Source organism: Tiliqua scincoides, chromosome 5, assembly GCF_035046505.1.
Source record: "Tiliqua scincoides isolate rTilSci1 chromosome 5, rTilSci1.hap2, whole genome shotgun sequence".
In the NCBI taxonomy this organism is placed as follows: Eukaryota; Metazoa; Chordata; class Lepidosauria; order Squamata; family Scincidae; genus Tiliqua; species Tiliqua scincoides.
The window spans coordinates 46,287,341-46,300,278 of NC_089825.1; the positions used below are offsets into that span (position 1 = coordinate 46,287,341).

The following is a 12,938-nucleotide window of genomic DNA, read 5'->3' on the forward strand; positions in this document are numbered from 1 at the left end:
GTGCTGCCTCTTGGCATCACATCAATGAGTATGACGCCCTCACAGTCCCAAAACACAGTGATCATGACCTTACCGGTGGAAGCAGTTGCTTTGAATTTTTTCTTCTGTGGAGATTGAGGATGACGCCATTCCATCGACTGTCGTTTTGTTTCGGGCTCAAAATGGTGAACCCAGGTTTCATCACCTGTCACAATTTTGGACAAGAACGCTTCCCCCTCATCTTCAAAATGTTTCAGCAACTCAGAAGAAATGTTTTTTCTGAGAGATTTGTGGTTCACCGTAAGACAGCGCGGAACCCATCGTGCACACACTTTTGAGTAATCAAGAGCACGGATGATGGCATCCACACTTCCTTTGCTGATTGACAGCTTCAGCGCCAACTGCCTAGTCGTTATGCGTTGGTCCTCACAAATGAGCTCATCAGTAAGCTGCGTCTTGTCAGGTGTGAGAGCCATGGATGGCCGCCCCGAACGCTGCAAATCTTGGAGCTCTGCCGAACCGCCTTCTAATGGCCTCACCCTCTGTGCCCAGCGACTAACCATACTTCTGTCGACTGCAGATTCTCCATAAACTGTACACAAACGTTTGTGAATGTTCCCAACAGTTTCTTTCTCTGCAGTGAGAAATTCAATGACGACACGCTGCTTGTAACGCACATCACTTACAGACGCCATTTCGAAACACTGCTGCAGCTACGCTATCTGTCTGAAGAAACCAAAAATTTGTGTGCACACTCCTGAAAACTCAAATAATGTATATCTAAAGTTTCGCATTCGTACCATTACTGTAGGCTGAGAAAAAAAATGTGGTGCATTACTTTCTGGGCGACCCTAGGAGTAAGTCCCTCTGAACTGAACACATAGGATTATGTTGTTACTTCCATGTAAGTTTGTACAGGATTACAACTTTAGGATACAACCCCTTATATAAATTAACAATGGGTACAATCCTAACCAACTTTCCAGCACTGGCATAGTTGTGCCAGTGGGGCATGTGCTGCATCCTGCAGTTGCAGGGCAGTAGCGGAAACCTCTTCAGGGTAAGGCAATGTTTGTTCCCTTACTTCAGAGTTGCATTGCCCTTATCTCGGTTCTGGAAAGTTGGTTAGGAATGCACCCAATGTCACTGTTACCATTCTTGTAAACAATTAATTAAAACAACATTTGCACAGTCTCATCTACATTTTCTCATATGGACGAAGCTAATAAACAGACGTAAAGCATAATGTCCCAGTCAATGTATTCTAGTCAATAATCACGGCTGATCAATCTTTTTCCAGTATGGACATATCAGTTGCAGTAAGTAAACACATTGCCATTTCCAGATCTTTATTATTCAGTTGTTCATGATAGATGAGAAGCATCACAACAGGATCTACTCCTAAAGACCATTGTATAATGTTTTGAATTATATTTAAGGTTTATATCCAATGTAGGTTGATAGACAAATCCAAAATATGTGCATAAAATCTGCCTTCTATGTGGTCTTCTACCTTAGTATGTTCACAGCTGCAACAGTTGTGATTATTTAAATTGGACATTTTATTTAATGTGGAATGCAATGATTTCATACAAATCAAAGGAATGATTTTATAATGCTTTTCCTTCATGTTTACACTTGCTGTTGCTATGAAAGAATGTTTCCAATTCTTTTACCAAGTCACATTCAAGGTATTACTATGCTGGTTCTTCACTCTGGTTTTGTGAAAAAAGTATGTACTGGGTATAGTATTCAGTTCCAATCATAGCATATATTTTAGCTATCAGGCTTTTCTGATATTGCATACAGTTATGCTTGATATTCTGCCAGATCACAGCAGGGCAAGTTTTGTTTGGCATTCTAATCTTTTATAATGCCATTAATTAAGTTGTTATGCCTATAGTCTATTACTGAATTTAGATCCACCCTGGCACAATTACCCAATAGCTTACATCTTTCTAAGGAATCAAACATTCTACCTTTAGCATCTGACAAGTTTAGAGCCATTCAATTGTAAGGGGAGATATAACTGTGTTGCTGTAAGAAAAACAATTCTTCAAAGAGCACTTCAGTATTGGTAAAGCAGTCTACATAAACTGCATACAGATTTATTTTAAACCTCTTTTGTCCTACCAATACACCTTATATCCATATTGCTATTACAATTGTCAGTGCAGTCAGTAGTGGGGGCTATGAACATCTCTCTGTCCTTTGCTTCTAAACAAAGTAAAATCATTTGGGAAATAACTGTAAATCTGTATTTTAGTAGAAGCTCCATTATACTTAAACATGATCCAATGGATGAATCTTTAAACTGTATCAAATATTTCCAAATACTTTCTCAGCACCTAGAAAAGCATAAAAATGTTTTTCAGAACAATGAAACTTTATTAGCAAGACTAATCTTTTTGTACTAGTAGGTAGTTTGCTTCCCTGAATAAACGTCTTAACTGATTATCTGTATATCTATCAATTACACCATCAAGCTTCTTAACATAACTACAGTCAATATTTTAAAATCTCATTCAGGGCCAAGATAGATCTGTGTGATTCTGGTTAGACTGATCTTACCCCTTTTGAATAATCAAAATCATTTAAGCAGCTTTTCAGATATTATCTATGCTATGATTTGCTTTGATTGTGTTAGTAAGTATTGATTGTATTCATATTAACAACTCATTGCAGAATTTCATATACGGGGGTGTCCATACTTGCAGATCTTGTACGTGTGGATTTAGCTATCTGTGGATCATGTCCAGGACCTCCTCCCCACACCATTTGGAGGTGAGGGAGCCTCAGCTCAGCAGGGGCCGGAGATGTCCATCCCCAGTCTATGCTGGGCTCAGACTGAGCTTTAGAGTTGAAAACATGTGACATCGATTTTATGGAGAAACTTATAAGGCATTGGGAGGCCCAGGGAAGCCCAGGGGGTCAGCTTCCCAAACTGTGGGACAGTCATTCACGCATATCCGTGGTTTCATCTATCCACCAGGGAGTGGGGGTTCCAAAATGGAACCTTCATGGATAAGGGGGCACTCCTATAGTATTTGGTGGCAAGTTTCTCTAAAAGGCTTACAGTCCAATCCTATGCTTCCTTCCCCCGCAATACAGCCTGAGCTACATCCTGCGGGGGGGAGGGCAGAAGGTCTCCTCCGGATAAAGAAACATTTATTTCCTTATCCAGGTGTAAGCCTTTAAAGCATGGACAGGCCTATTCAGACCTGTGCCAGTGAAATAACTAGTGCAAGTTTGGAGTTTGAGTTGAGGAAGGGGGTTTGGAGTTTGAGTTGAGGAAGGGGGGTTTGGATTCAGTGTATACCGCTGCCTCTGAACCCATCCACCTTTGCCCCCTGGTTCCCCACCCCTTTTCTACCCGCCCTGCCCCACACTGGCTTACCTTGGCCATGAAGCTGTTGTCATGTCTGGGGCCATTCCAGGCCCCCCCACCCCCAATGGCACTCTGGCAGCACGTGGCTTTGCATGCTGCAGGAGATGCATTTACAACTCCATAAGGCAGTCTCAGGTGGTGAAACACTTGTATGACATTGAATTACTTCTATGACATTCATAGGATTGGGCTCTTCGTCTTTGGTTTGTCTCAATATCTATCTAGCCTCATCAGAAATGACTTCTAAAAAATTGACTTCAGGCATATATGCATCCTAAGGTTCCACTTACCATGCTGTTGTAGCTTTTGCTTTTGCAGTGATATATATTTATCAATAATACAGTGTTCTTGGCTTGAATGGCTTGTAAAGAAGGACAATGTGAATATGGCCATTGTAAATGCCAGGTTGCTGAGGACCCTACGACAAAGGCTTGCTCTCGGTTCCCTATGTTGCCACCACCCATCCCCAGTGGTGCCTTGGGTTCAAGGGATTTAGTGGTCAGTTCAGCCAGATGGGTGTTAGTCAGCACTCAGCATAGCCAACCCTTGATCTCATGATAGTTACACCCTTGCTAAAGATTTCCATGCTACCGATGCCGCATGCACTTTCTCTGTTCAAACCGGATCAATAAATGTACATCAACTCTTTTTAATATGAGTTTCTTGAAGATACTGCTTTCTTTTCATTCTCTCTTTTTCTTCTTCAGTATTTAGCAGTTTTCCTCCCTTTCAAGGGTTGATTTAGTCTTTAGTTGTTCACGGACAAGTCCGTAATATAATGTAAAACTACTGTTTAACATCCCTTTCAATTCGAGAATTCTGCAGAAAAGAGGGGGAGAAAGGGGGAAAATATACACATTTGTGTAAATAATATTTATAAGTTGCTTTTCTGCCAGCCCTTCAAAACAGTTTTACTATTTTAAAAACAATAAAGTGAACCTTATAAAGCACAACTAAAGAAAAATATGCAGTGCAGCCAACAGAATAAATCAGTACAGACAGCAAAAGTGGAGTAACAATGCAATTCAGGCTCAGGCCAAATGCCTGATAAAAAAGACAACTTTCACAACCTGGTGAAAGACCTGCCATGTAGGGGCCTTATGGAGCAGCAACATTTAGAACTCAAGCTGAGTTCTTGCCAATTTCCCCCCCCTTAACCTCTCACTGTTCATTGCTTTTAACAAAAAGAGGTCTTTCTTATTGATGCCCCTACAGTGTAGAGTTGATGTCACAAGAAACAAAATGCCATAATCCAATTTGTTCTTGATTGAACAATAGTTCATTCTTAATTGGTTCGTCTCTATCTGATGGGAGGCTTTAAATTCATCTGGTTAGAATATCTTGCCCTCTACTTGATCACATTTCAAACATACCTGTTCTTCTGCTTTCTACAAAAGGGTTGTATTCTCTGTGTACAAGTACTGAGAACCACAGGCTGAAGTCACATCCCATTTTGTGACAAACCTGAAGCATAACAGTTCCAGAACCCACAGTACTGGAGTTATCAGGGCTGGGCTTGATACAAATTAACAGCCCAATCCATCATGTCCACAACATTGGCCTTCAGCACAATGCCCCAGCAATGACTGTAGCAAAAGTGCCGTAAAGCACATCACGGCAACCAGGTAGAGACAGATGCCAGCATGGGGGCCAGCACAGGCAGGTACTGTGCCTTTGCACTGGTTGAAGAGGCACCAGACACAGATGGTAGTAAGGTCCACACTGAGCGGCAGAGGGACATTCTGTTCCAGTAAAGCCTAAACTGTTAATCAAAGAAACACTTTGTTGTTCTCCGAACACTTTAGCCAGGATTCAAAACTTTAGCACATTAAAAAGAAACAAGCACCATAACAATGCAGTTTGGAAAGACACTATCAGAATTAATTTGCCAGAACTCCCATTTATCTCTGGCTGCTAATGGCCTATGGCTCACTGCAACATGTCAGTCCACCACCTCAAGAATATTCCTTTTGTTTTCTGTTTGCAGATTTTATTCCTCACCGTACAGTATTGCAACAAACCGCATGATTCCACAGACATCTATCACGCCATTCATTGCTGCTTCCCCTGTCTCCACATATCAGGTATGTTGGAATTGCATGTGCCTCATATATCCCCTCAGTGCTTGTGATTTGCATGTTAATGAAACATAAAGAGAGGAAAATATGGTGCAAAGCTGCACGCTTCAACTGTGGTATTCTGTAACTTGTTTAGCTAGCATGTAAGCACATGTTTGTCCAGGTTTCTAAGGTTTTTTTCTGGTTTTGAGGGTACTCTAAGAACAAGAGCTGTCCTGCATTTGTCATGTTTCAATCAACATTTCAGAAAGAGGTGCATGTTTTAATTTTTAATCAATACCACCCAGAGTTTATCATACTTAATTTTTGTTTTCTTTTAGCACAAGTAGAATTTTACATGAAGCTTCTCTTGTATACATCAGATTTAATCTTTTGCTCTGAGCTTGTTCTGTTTGCCCAATGAAAGGTACTTTTAAGTGTCCCTGTAAAGGTACCTTGCAACAAAGTAACTTTGTCATTACACTCATACTTCCATTGCAACTTTCACATGCAGTGAGCAGCTAAATGGTTGTAAACTACATTTTGTCACATGTCTGTGCATTGAAGTCTCTACTGTTGGCATATGTTGTTCAAGCTCCTTACTGTCCTAATGCCTAATTTCACAAGATGTTTTTGTTTGCTTGTTAGATATGTGCAGTGACAAATTCTGTCTGTTATAAATATATCTTCACTAAGGAATTGCCGTTCTTTTCATAGCTGAATTAGGTCCATTAATATAAAATGCAAGCAAACTTGTTTGTTAATATAAAACGCAAGTAACTTCACTCCAGTTACTTTCAATGTTGAATTTTGTATGGGAATTTACCCATACAATAGATGGCTGCTGGGCAACCCAATCCTATTCAGCACTGGCAAAGCAGGGCCACAGTGTAAGCTTCTGCGGGCTGCACCCGACCTATAGTCCTTATATTTGACACCCCTGGGCTAGAAGAAAGGGAACAGCTGTTGTTTCGGAAGCTTCTGTGTTGTAAATGTATTCCAGATTTTCTGGAATAAGGATCAGGAAAAGGGAATTTAGCAACTAGGACCAAGAGGAGGAAGCACAGAAAATACCAGAAAATAGCAGAAAAGGAACAGGTGGAAACTTTAAAGGATACTTCCAAATGTTTCAAGAAAAGAGTCATTTAAATACAGAAGAAAATGCTTGATGAAGTATACTTTTAAACAGATGAAAATCCAAAGAGAGAAAAATAAGAGGATACATTGATGTTCGCCTTTCAGAAGCGTTTCTCAGAGAGTGCCCAAGGTAGAAGAATAACTTGAAAAGCAAAGTTTCTGTTGAAAGAAAGGGTACCTCTTTCATCCCAAGATGGCACTGTTTGCAAGCAAAATTGGAAATTCTTCTGAGAGTGTTTGCCCATTGTTTGAGAATCACTGCATTTATGAACACCTGAAAATTAACATAACTTTATTATGTATGAGTACTGAGAATTTGTACGTACAGGTGCCAAATGGCTGCTAACCTCTGGCCCTAGATGTTTTTCACCAACAAATGCAAGAAAAAGATGAGCTAAAATGCTTGCATGGAACACTCTTTTGGATTTCTGTGGTAAAAGAATTTATATTTTAATTCTAATGAACTATGTCTTGCCCAGGTATCATCCCACATAAACACATCCGACACAAAGATTTTGGTAAAAAAATTCAGAGATGTGGTTATTGATTTTTTTAACCAGACAGCAATTTGTAAATGCAGCCGGTCCTGCCTATGATATAATACCATTCCTCTGTGTGGGCACCTAATTTGGAGGGGACACTTACCTGCCAGTAGCCTCCCTGGGTCTGAACCTAGGTTCACCTTGCTTTCCCTCCCAGCTCCCTCACCACCAACCCCTATGAAAGGGGGCCAAAGAAGCTGAATTACTCTGCAGGCCAAAGCCAAGCAGCCTCTAAGGCCAGTGTCACAATTCAAGCCTGAGGGTTTACCAGCCTACATCTCCATACTGGAAAGCCACTTGAGGCCTGTTCAAGTTGTTCCCTCACCAAGTTGTTCCCTCTTGGTTGCCTAAAGACAGATACCAGGTCTCTATCCCTCCTTCCTGCTCCACACTATCCTTCCAGGAATGGCCTATCTGGAACCAGCCATGTGCACAGTCTGGGGTAGTCGAAAAACCCTACTCAGACAGCCAGCCTTGGAGTAAAGAAAAAATTCCTACCCGGCCACTTTACAGGTGACCAGTTAGAGCCCAAGACCAGTTGCCGCAACAGAGCCCAATCCTATGCATGTCTACTCAGAAGTAAGTCCCATTAGAGTCAATGGGGCTTACTCCCAGGAAAGTGTGGATAGGATTGGACTCTTAGTCTTCAGACTATGCATAAAGAGTGGTTGGGTTGAGTCTTCATGTTTCAAAATGGAATGGTGCTGAGAGGCTGCTGCACTACTTAGCAGCCTTCTGCCACCCTCCAACAGTGGCTGTCCAGCCAGACAACCAGCCACATGTGTGCTCACGCAAGGAATATCCTCTGCCTCATAACCCCTTGGGTCTTCCTCTTCCCTCCCTTGTCTGATGTCTCTGACTTGCTAGTTGCACCGCCTGCCAGGATCTCTCTCCTACCAAGATGGAATCAAATCACCTCTCCCGCCACCACATTTCAAGGATTCTCTCAATGGCACAGTCTGTTGTCTCCACTGATTTCCACTGTCACCTTAGTGGTCTCTAGGCTTTTGCCTGGAGAAATGTCCTTCCTTTCCATCTCTTCCCTAGAAGAGCATAGAAGCACAGAGAGTGGTGCGGCAGAGGAGGAAAGTAATCATGCCTCATGGAAGAATAGGGGAGAAGGTATACTTGCAGCATGGAGCTTTAGCCGATTTCAAGATGGGGTAGGGGAGGAGAGCTCCATGGCTGTGTAAGTTCAGCCCCCATTTTGACCCAAAGGAACAACACTGTGACAACTGAGCCTTTCCAGTCCCTGCAAACCCAACTGGGAATTTTAAAAGCAGAGTCTGCAGTATCCCCAGTTGGCAGTTGATGGCTTTTACCATACTTTATTATTGGACTGGCTGCAGTTCACTGCCTAGTTTTTCCTCAGCTTCAACAGCAGACAGTGCTCCACTCATGGCTGACCTGACCATAGAGCCACATGATGCAGCTTACATCCAGGTGGCTGTTGGAAGGAGTGGAGGATTCAGAGCACCCTTCACCCCAAGTCTGCCACTGCCTCCCTTCTAGCTGCATTGATCTGATTGCTGCCTGCTAACCCCAAGCAGGAATAGGATCATCCCGTTTCCTTTTCATGCTCCATCCTCACGTGAGGTTTAACCTTTAAAAGGACTGTGTCCTTTTAAACTTTAAATGCTGCACGAGTCTGGTGCGCTCTGTTACCACCTCCCCTTGCTCCATACTCAGGTGATCATTTAAACTTCCCTTTAAAGTTTAAACCTGTTAAAAGGGAAAGAGATTTTTCCCCCTTCTCCTTCCAGCCATGCTGCAAGAAGATGAGGGAGAAAAAAATCTGCCGTGCCCCAGATCACCTCTCCTCACAGACTTGGTGCTTACAATGTGATTTGGAGCCCACCCTCTCTCTTGAGTCTACTTACCTGCCTGATCCATGCCACGAAGTGGCATCTGGGGGAAATGAAGCGATGTGGGGACATGTTGCCTCAGGCAGTGGGAGGGCTTAGACTGGCCCTGGCTCCACCTGACAACATCATCACTCCACTTCCAGAGGAACTAAGGAAACAGAGCTCCAGTTTGTTTCCCAAGGACTACACCATGAGATGTGATATAGTATATGATCCCCCTAATAAACCATGGCACACAGCATTCAAGCTACAGAGGACTATGGTCCTCTATTAAATGTTTGTCTTATTGTAGGTCCTCTGCTGAATAAGCAACAGACTGAACCAAACTAAAAAAAAATTGGTACGTTGATCTTAAAGGCTTGCCTGACCTGGCTTGAGTGTCCTGAGTTGAACTTAAAATCAAACATTTCTAGTTGTGCTTGTTGAAAAGCTTGTAGTATACTTGAAATTGCATCAAGTAAGTGAAGCCTTTTTGTATTCTAAACAGCACTTATTCTACATGTAGCAAAAATGATTATCCTATCTAAAGTTGAGGAAATTACCAGTGGAGAGGTTGGGAAAGTTGATGAAAAAACCACTGAACTTGGAAGTTTCTACTGATACAGTTAATTTGGGCTGTTTGGACAAATACTTATCAGCTTTTGAACTGTGTTTTATTTTAAAGATGATCTGCTCAACACAGAATGTCTACTTTTTTTCTTGAGAGTGTGCTGGTTAATTGTTTTTCCTAATCATCTGAATTTATAGATTACTTCCTACAAGCTCATGTATGCAATTTTGAGCACAATGTATGCATGTCTACTCAAAATTAAGTCCCATTATAGTCAATGGGCATTACTCCCAGGTAAGTATGGTTAGGATTGCAGCATTTAATATGTTTCCTGAACAAACTAGGCTATAAGCTAGTGCTAGGAATGAGGAATGTCTTTTCTGCAGTTCCACTTTATTTAAAGTCCTTTCTAATCTGCTAGAGTGTATGTCATTAGGTTGTTGGTGTGTTAGCTCCTTCAAAAGGTGGAAGTCAGTCAGATTGAGAACCCTAGACCATGCCTATAACCTAATGCAGTGGTATTCAAACTGGGGCCCCAGACTGTGGGTCCTGGCCTTTGCCCCCTTAAGGGGCGGGGCAGTCAGGAGACAGGGGGAAGACAGTGGCGCGATCCACATGATTGCGTCGCTCAGGGGGGCTGCAGGGGCTTGGGTGCACTTGTTCAAGCCTCCTGCAGCCTCCCGGGGGTGCGGGGAGCCCTGCGCAACCTTCGGCAGGGCTCCCCAGGTCAGAAAAAGTGAAAGCGGAGCGATCGTGCCCCACTCCGCAAAACTGGAAGCGGAGCACGATCGCTCCACTTTCCCTTCTGACAGGGCTTCAGGGACTGGGGTGCACTCACCAGTCCCTGCAGCAGCTGCCCCTGTGTACGGGGAGCCCTGCACGAGTGCCTGCAGGGCTCCCCAGGTCAGGGAAAGGGAGAGTGGGGCGATTGCGCTCCACTTCCGCTTTTGCAGAGGCAGAGCAGATTGCCCCACTCTCCCTTTCCCTGACCTGGGGCGCCCTGCAGGCGCTCGCGCAGGGCTCCCCGCGCACAGGGACGGCTGCTGCAGGGACTGGTGAGTGCATCCCAGTCCCTGCAGCCACCTGAGCGACGTGATCCTGGGGATTGTGACACTGCCTTCCTCCTGCCCCTGCTGCCTCCCCCCTGCCCCCGCAAAGACTTACTGCAGGTTTCAAACTCCCAGAGAGTTTGAAAACCGCAGACCTAATGGTTAACACAACCATGTAAGCATATGCATTCTGTCTCCATACAAGTCTCAATGTGCACCACTGCTTGTTAGTACTAAACTGTGCAGGGTACATTCCTCTGTATGAACTTCCCTACCCACATCAACCCACAATCTTCTATGCTAGGCGGACTGGTAGAAGATCGGCCAGAGGATCATTACTGCCCTGTGGCTTGCAGGCTGTATCCAAGCCACAGCAACAAAAGTCCAAACATGCCCTTAGAGCCATGAGTGAGGACCTGGACTTAAGGTTTAAAAATGCAAATCTCTGATGGAAATCTGATATGTCAGTATCAAACTCTTTTGACTTTTCTGAAATGTAAAATGAGGGCAGCAGCATTTTCCAAACTGAAATGCCAAGTTCTCAGTCTCTGCTATATTGTTATTCAAAGCAAGGTTGTGGCTGTTTGTTACACCATCATGCTAATATAGTGCTTTCTGATACACAGGTTCAGAGTACTTCATGGATGCCTCACCCGTCATATGTTATGCAACCAACAGTAAGTGACCCTTTGCTCACATTGACACGTTTTCTTATTTATTGGGAATTGGTGGGTTTTTGTTTTGGCTTTTTTTTTGTACAGCGAATAGGAGGTCCTTATCTCTATATGGGCATCTGTCCGCTGAGAGCTCATTGAAGTGATACCATCTATGAAGCAGTCAAAAACTGATGCAATAGAAGAGAGTTTTGAGCATATATATCCTATGTTCCTGTGTAGTAAAAGCTGCTGTTATATTTTTAAAAGCGTGCTTACCAGTAAGGTTAAGATTTAGGTTCAGGATAACTCTGAGCCTGTATAAACAATCAAGCTAACCCAGGTAAATTCTATGTGCCAGACGTAGCTTGGTCATCCTGTGTCATCCTCCCAAATGGTGAGGAGAATTCTGCCTGATACCAGACACAGATATGGAGTGAAGTTTTAACCACCATCAGTCCACATGAAGAGATTCTTGACAAAAAGTTACTGCACTGCTCACTTTTGCTCTAAAAGCAGGTTCAAGCAAAGCATTATCCAGAAAAATGGGGGTACAGAGCTGTTGTGCAAAAGATCTATGGGAATTCCGTTACTTGGGGATATGCACCTATGTTAACCCCTAAATCTACATTGACAAGTGAGATGTATCCAAAACCAGGAAACGTCTGAGGTGGCCTGGTGTTGTCAAGCCTAGTGATGTCACAAGGCTGGAGAGGGGGGGATCTGGTACCAGGACACAGCCCAGTGGTGACAAAAAAATGTCCTCAGATTAACCTTTGTTCTCCAGTTGAGAATAAAGCTGGAGTAACTGGATCTTTTGGCACAAACTATTACTGCTACCTAAGGGCCCAATCCTATCCAACTTTCCAGTGCTGGTCCAACTTTCCAGGGCATTCCACCCGCAATGCAGCCCTGAGGTAAAGGAACAAACATTCCTTTACCTTCAGGAGGCCTCCATGACTGCCCCCCTACTGCAGGATGCAGTGCATACCCCATTGGTATGGCTGCATCAGTGCTAGAAAGTTGGATAAGTTTGAGTCCTTAATTTCCTGATCTGTAATAGTAGGGGGACTAGGCCAGTCCCCACCTGACTTCCAGATGTCAGGTGTGCTAAAAGCATCTTCATTCTGGAAGCACCCTTAGGGAATCTCCCTAAATTCAGTACAATTGGTTCTGCAGTATTATGTGAGTAAGTGTGCTGTTTGGGAAAAGTTTGGTGTTTGGTTTTTGTTCCTCCTAAAATGATGGGAAGGGAATTACAAAGTAAAGTACGCTTTGTGTAGTCGATGAATCATTACGTTTGGGAGAGCCAGAAAATTACACTCCTGTGTATTGTGAGTTGCCAGGATGAGCACATCTGCTGCTACTCCTGTTACATTTTTATTTCTTTTATAAAATAAAAGTGCCTTTATACTTGACACACAAGCTGTAGAGAAAGGAGCCTTACTGAAGTGCTGAAGTATTCAAAGGAATACCAAAAAAAGTGAATCTCAGCTGTCTTTTAGATTGTCTGCTGATTTGGATCTACTATGACTTGGTTGGATGATTCCTATTTCTGACGTGCTCTGTAATTTTTTTTTAAAGCTTGCTTATCAGGTGAGGTGAGAGAATTCAAAACTGTAGCATTGTCACAAGATTATTGAAAAGGAAAGCAGGATATGCATTCCACCTGTCCAGATGATAACAATGGAGAATACTGGTTGTGATGTGGCGCTGGG

General features: G+C 43.1%; 1 protein-coding gene across 4 annotated transcripts in view; it reads left to right on the top strand.

Moving 5' to 3' along the window:
• RBMS3 (RNA binding motif single stranded interacting protein 3) overlaps nt 1-12,938 on the top strand; it is an 851,530-nt gene that overhangs the window by 760,898 nt on the left and 77,694 nt on the right. For all 4 annotated transcript variants that reach the window (XM_066631436.1, XM_066631435.1, XM_066631437.1 and 1 more), the window contains 2 exons: nt 5,355-5,451; nt 11,194-11,244. In XM_066631436.1, the coding sequence (XP_066487533.1) occupies nt 5,355-5,451; nt 11,194-11,244 (148 nt within the window). The remainder of the gene's footprint in view (nt 1-5,354; nt 5,452-11,193; nt 11,245-12,938) is intronic.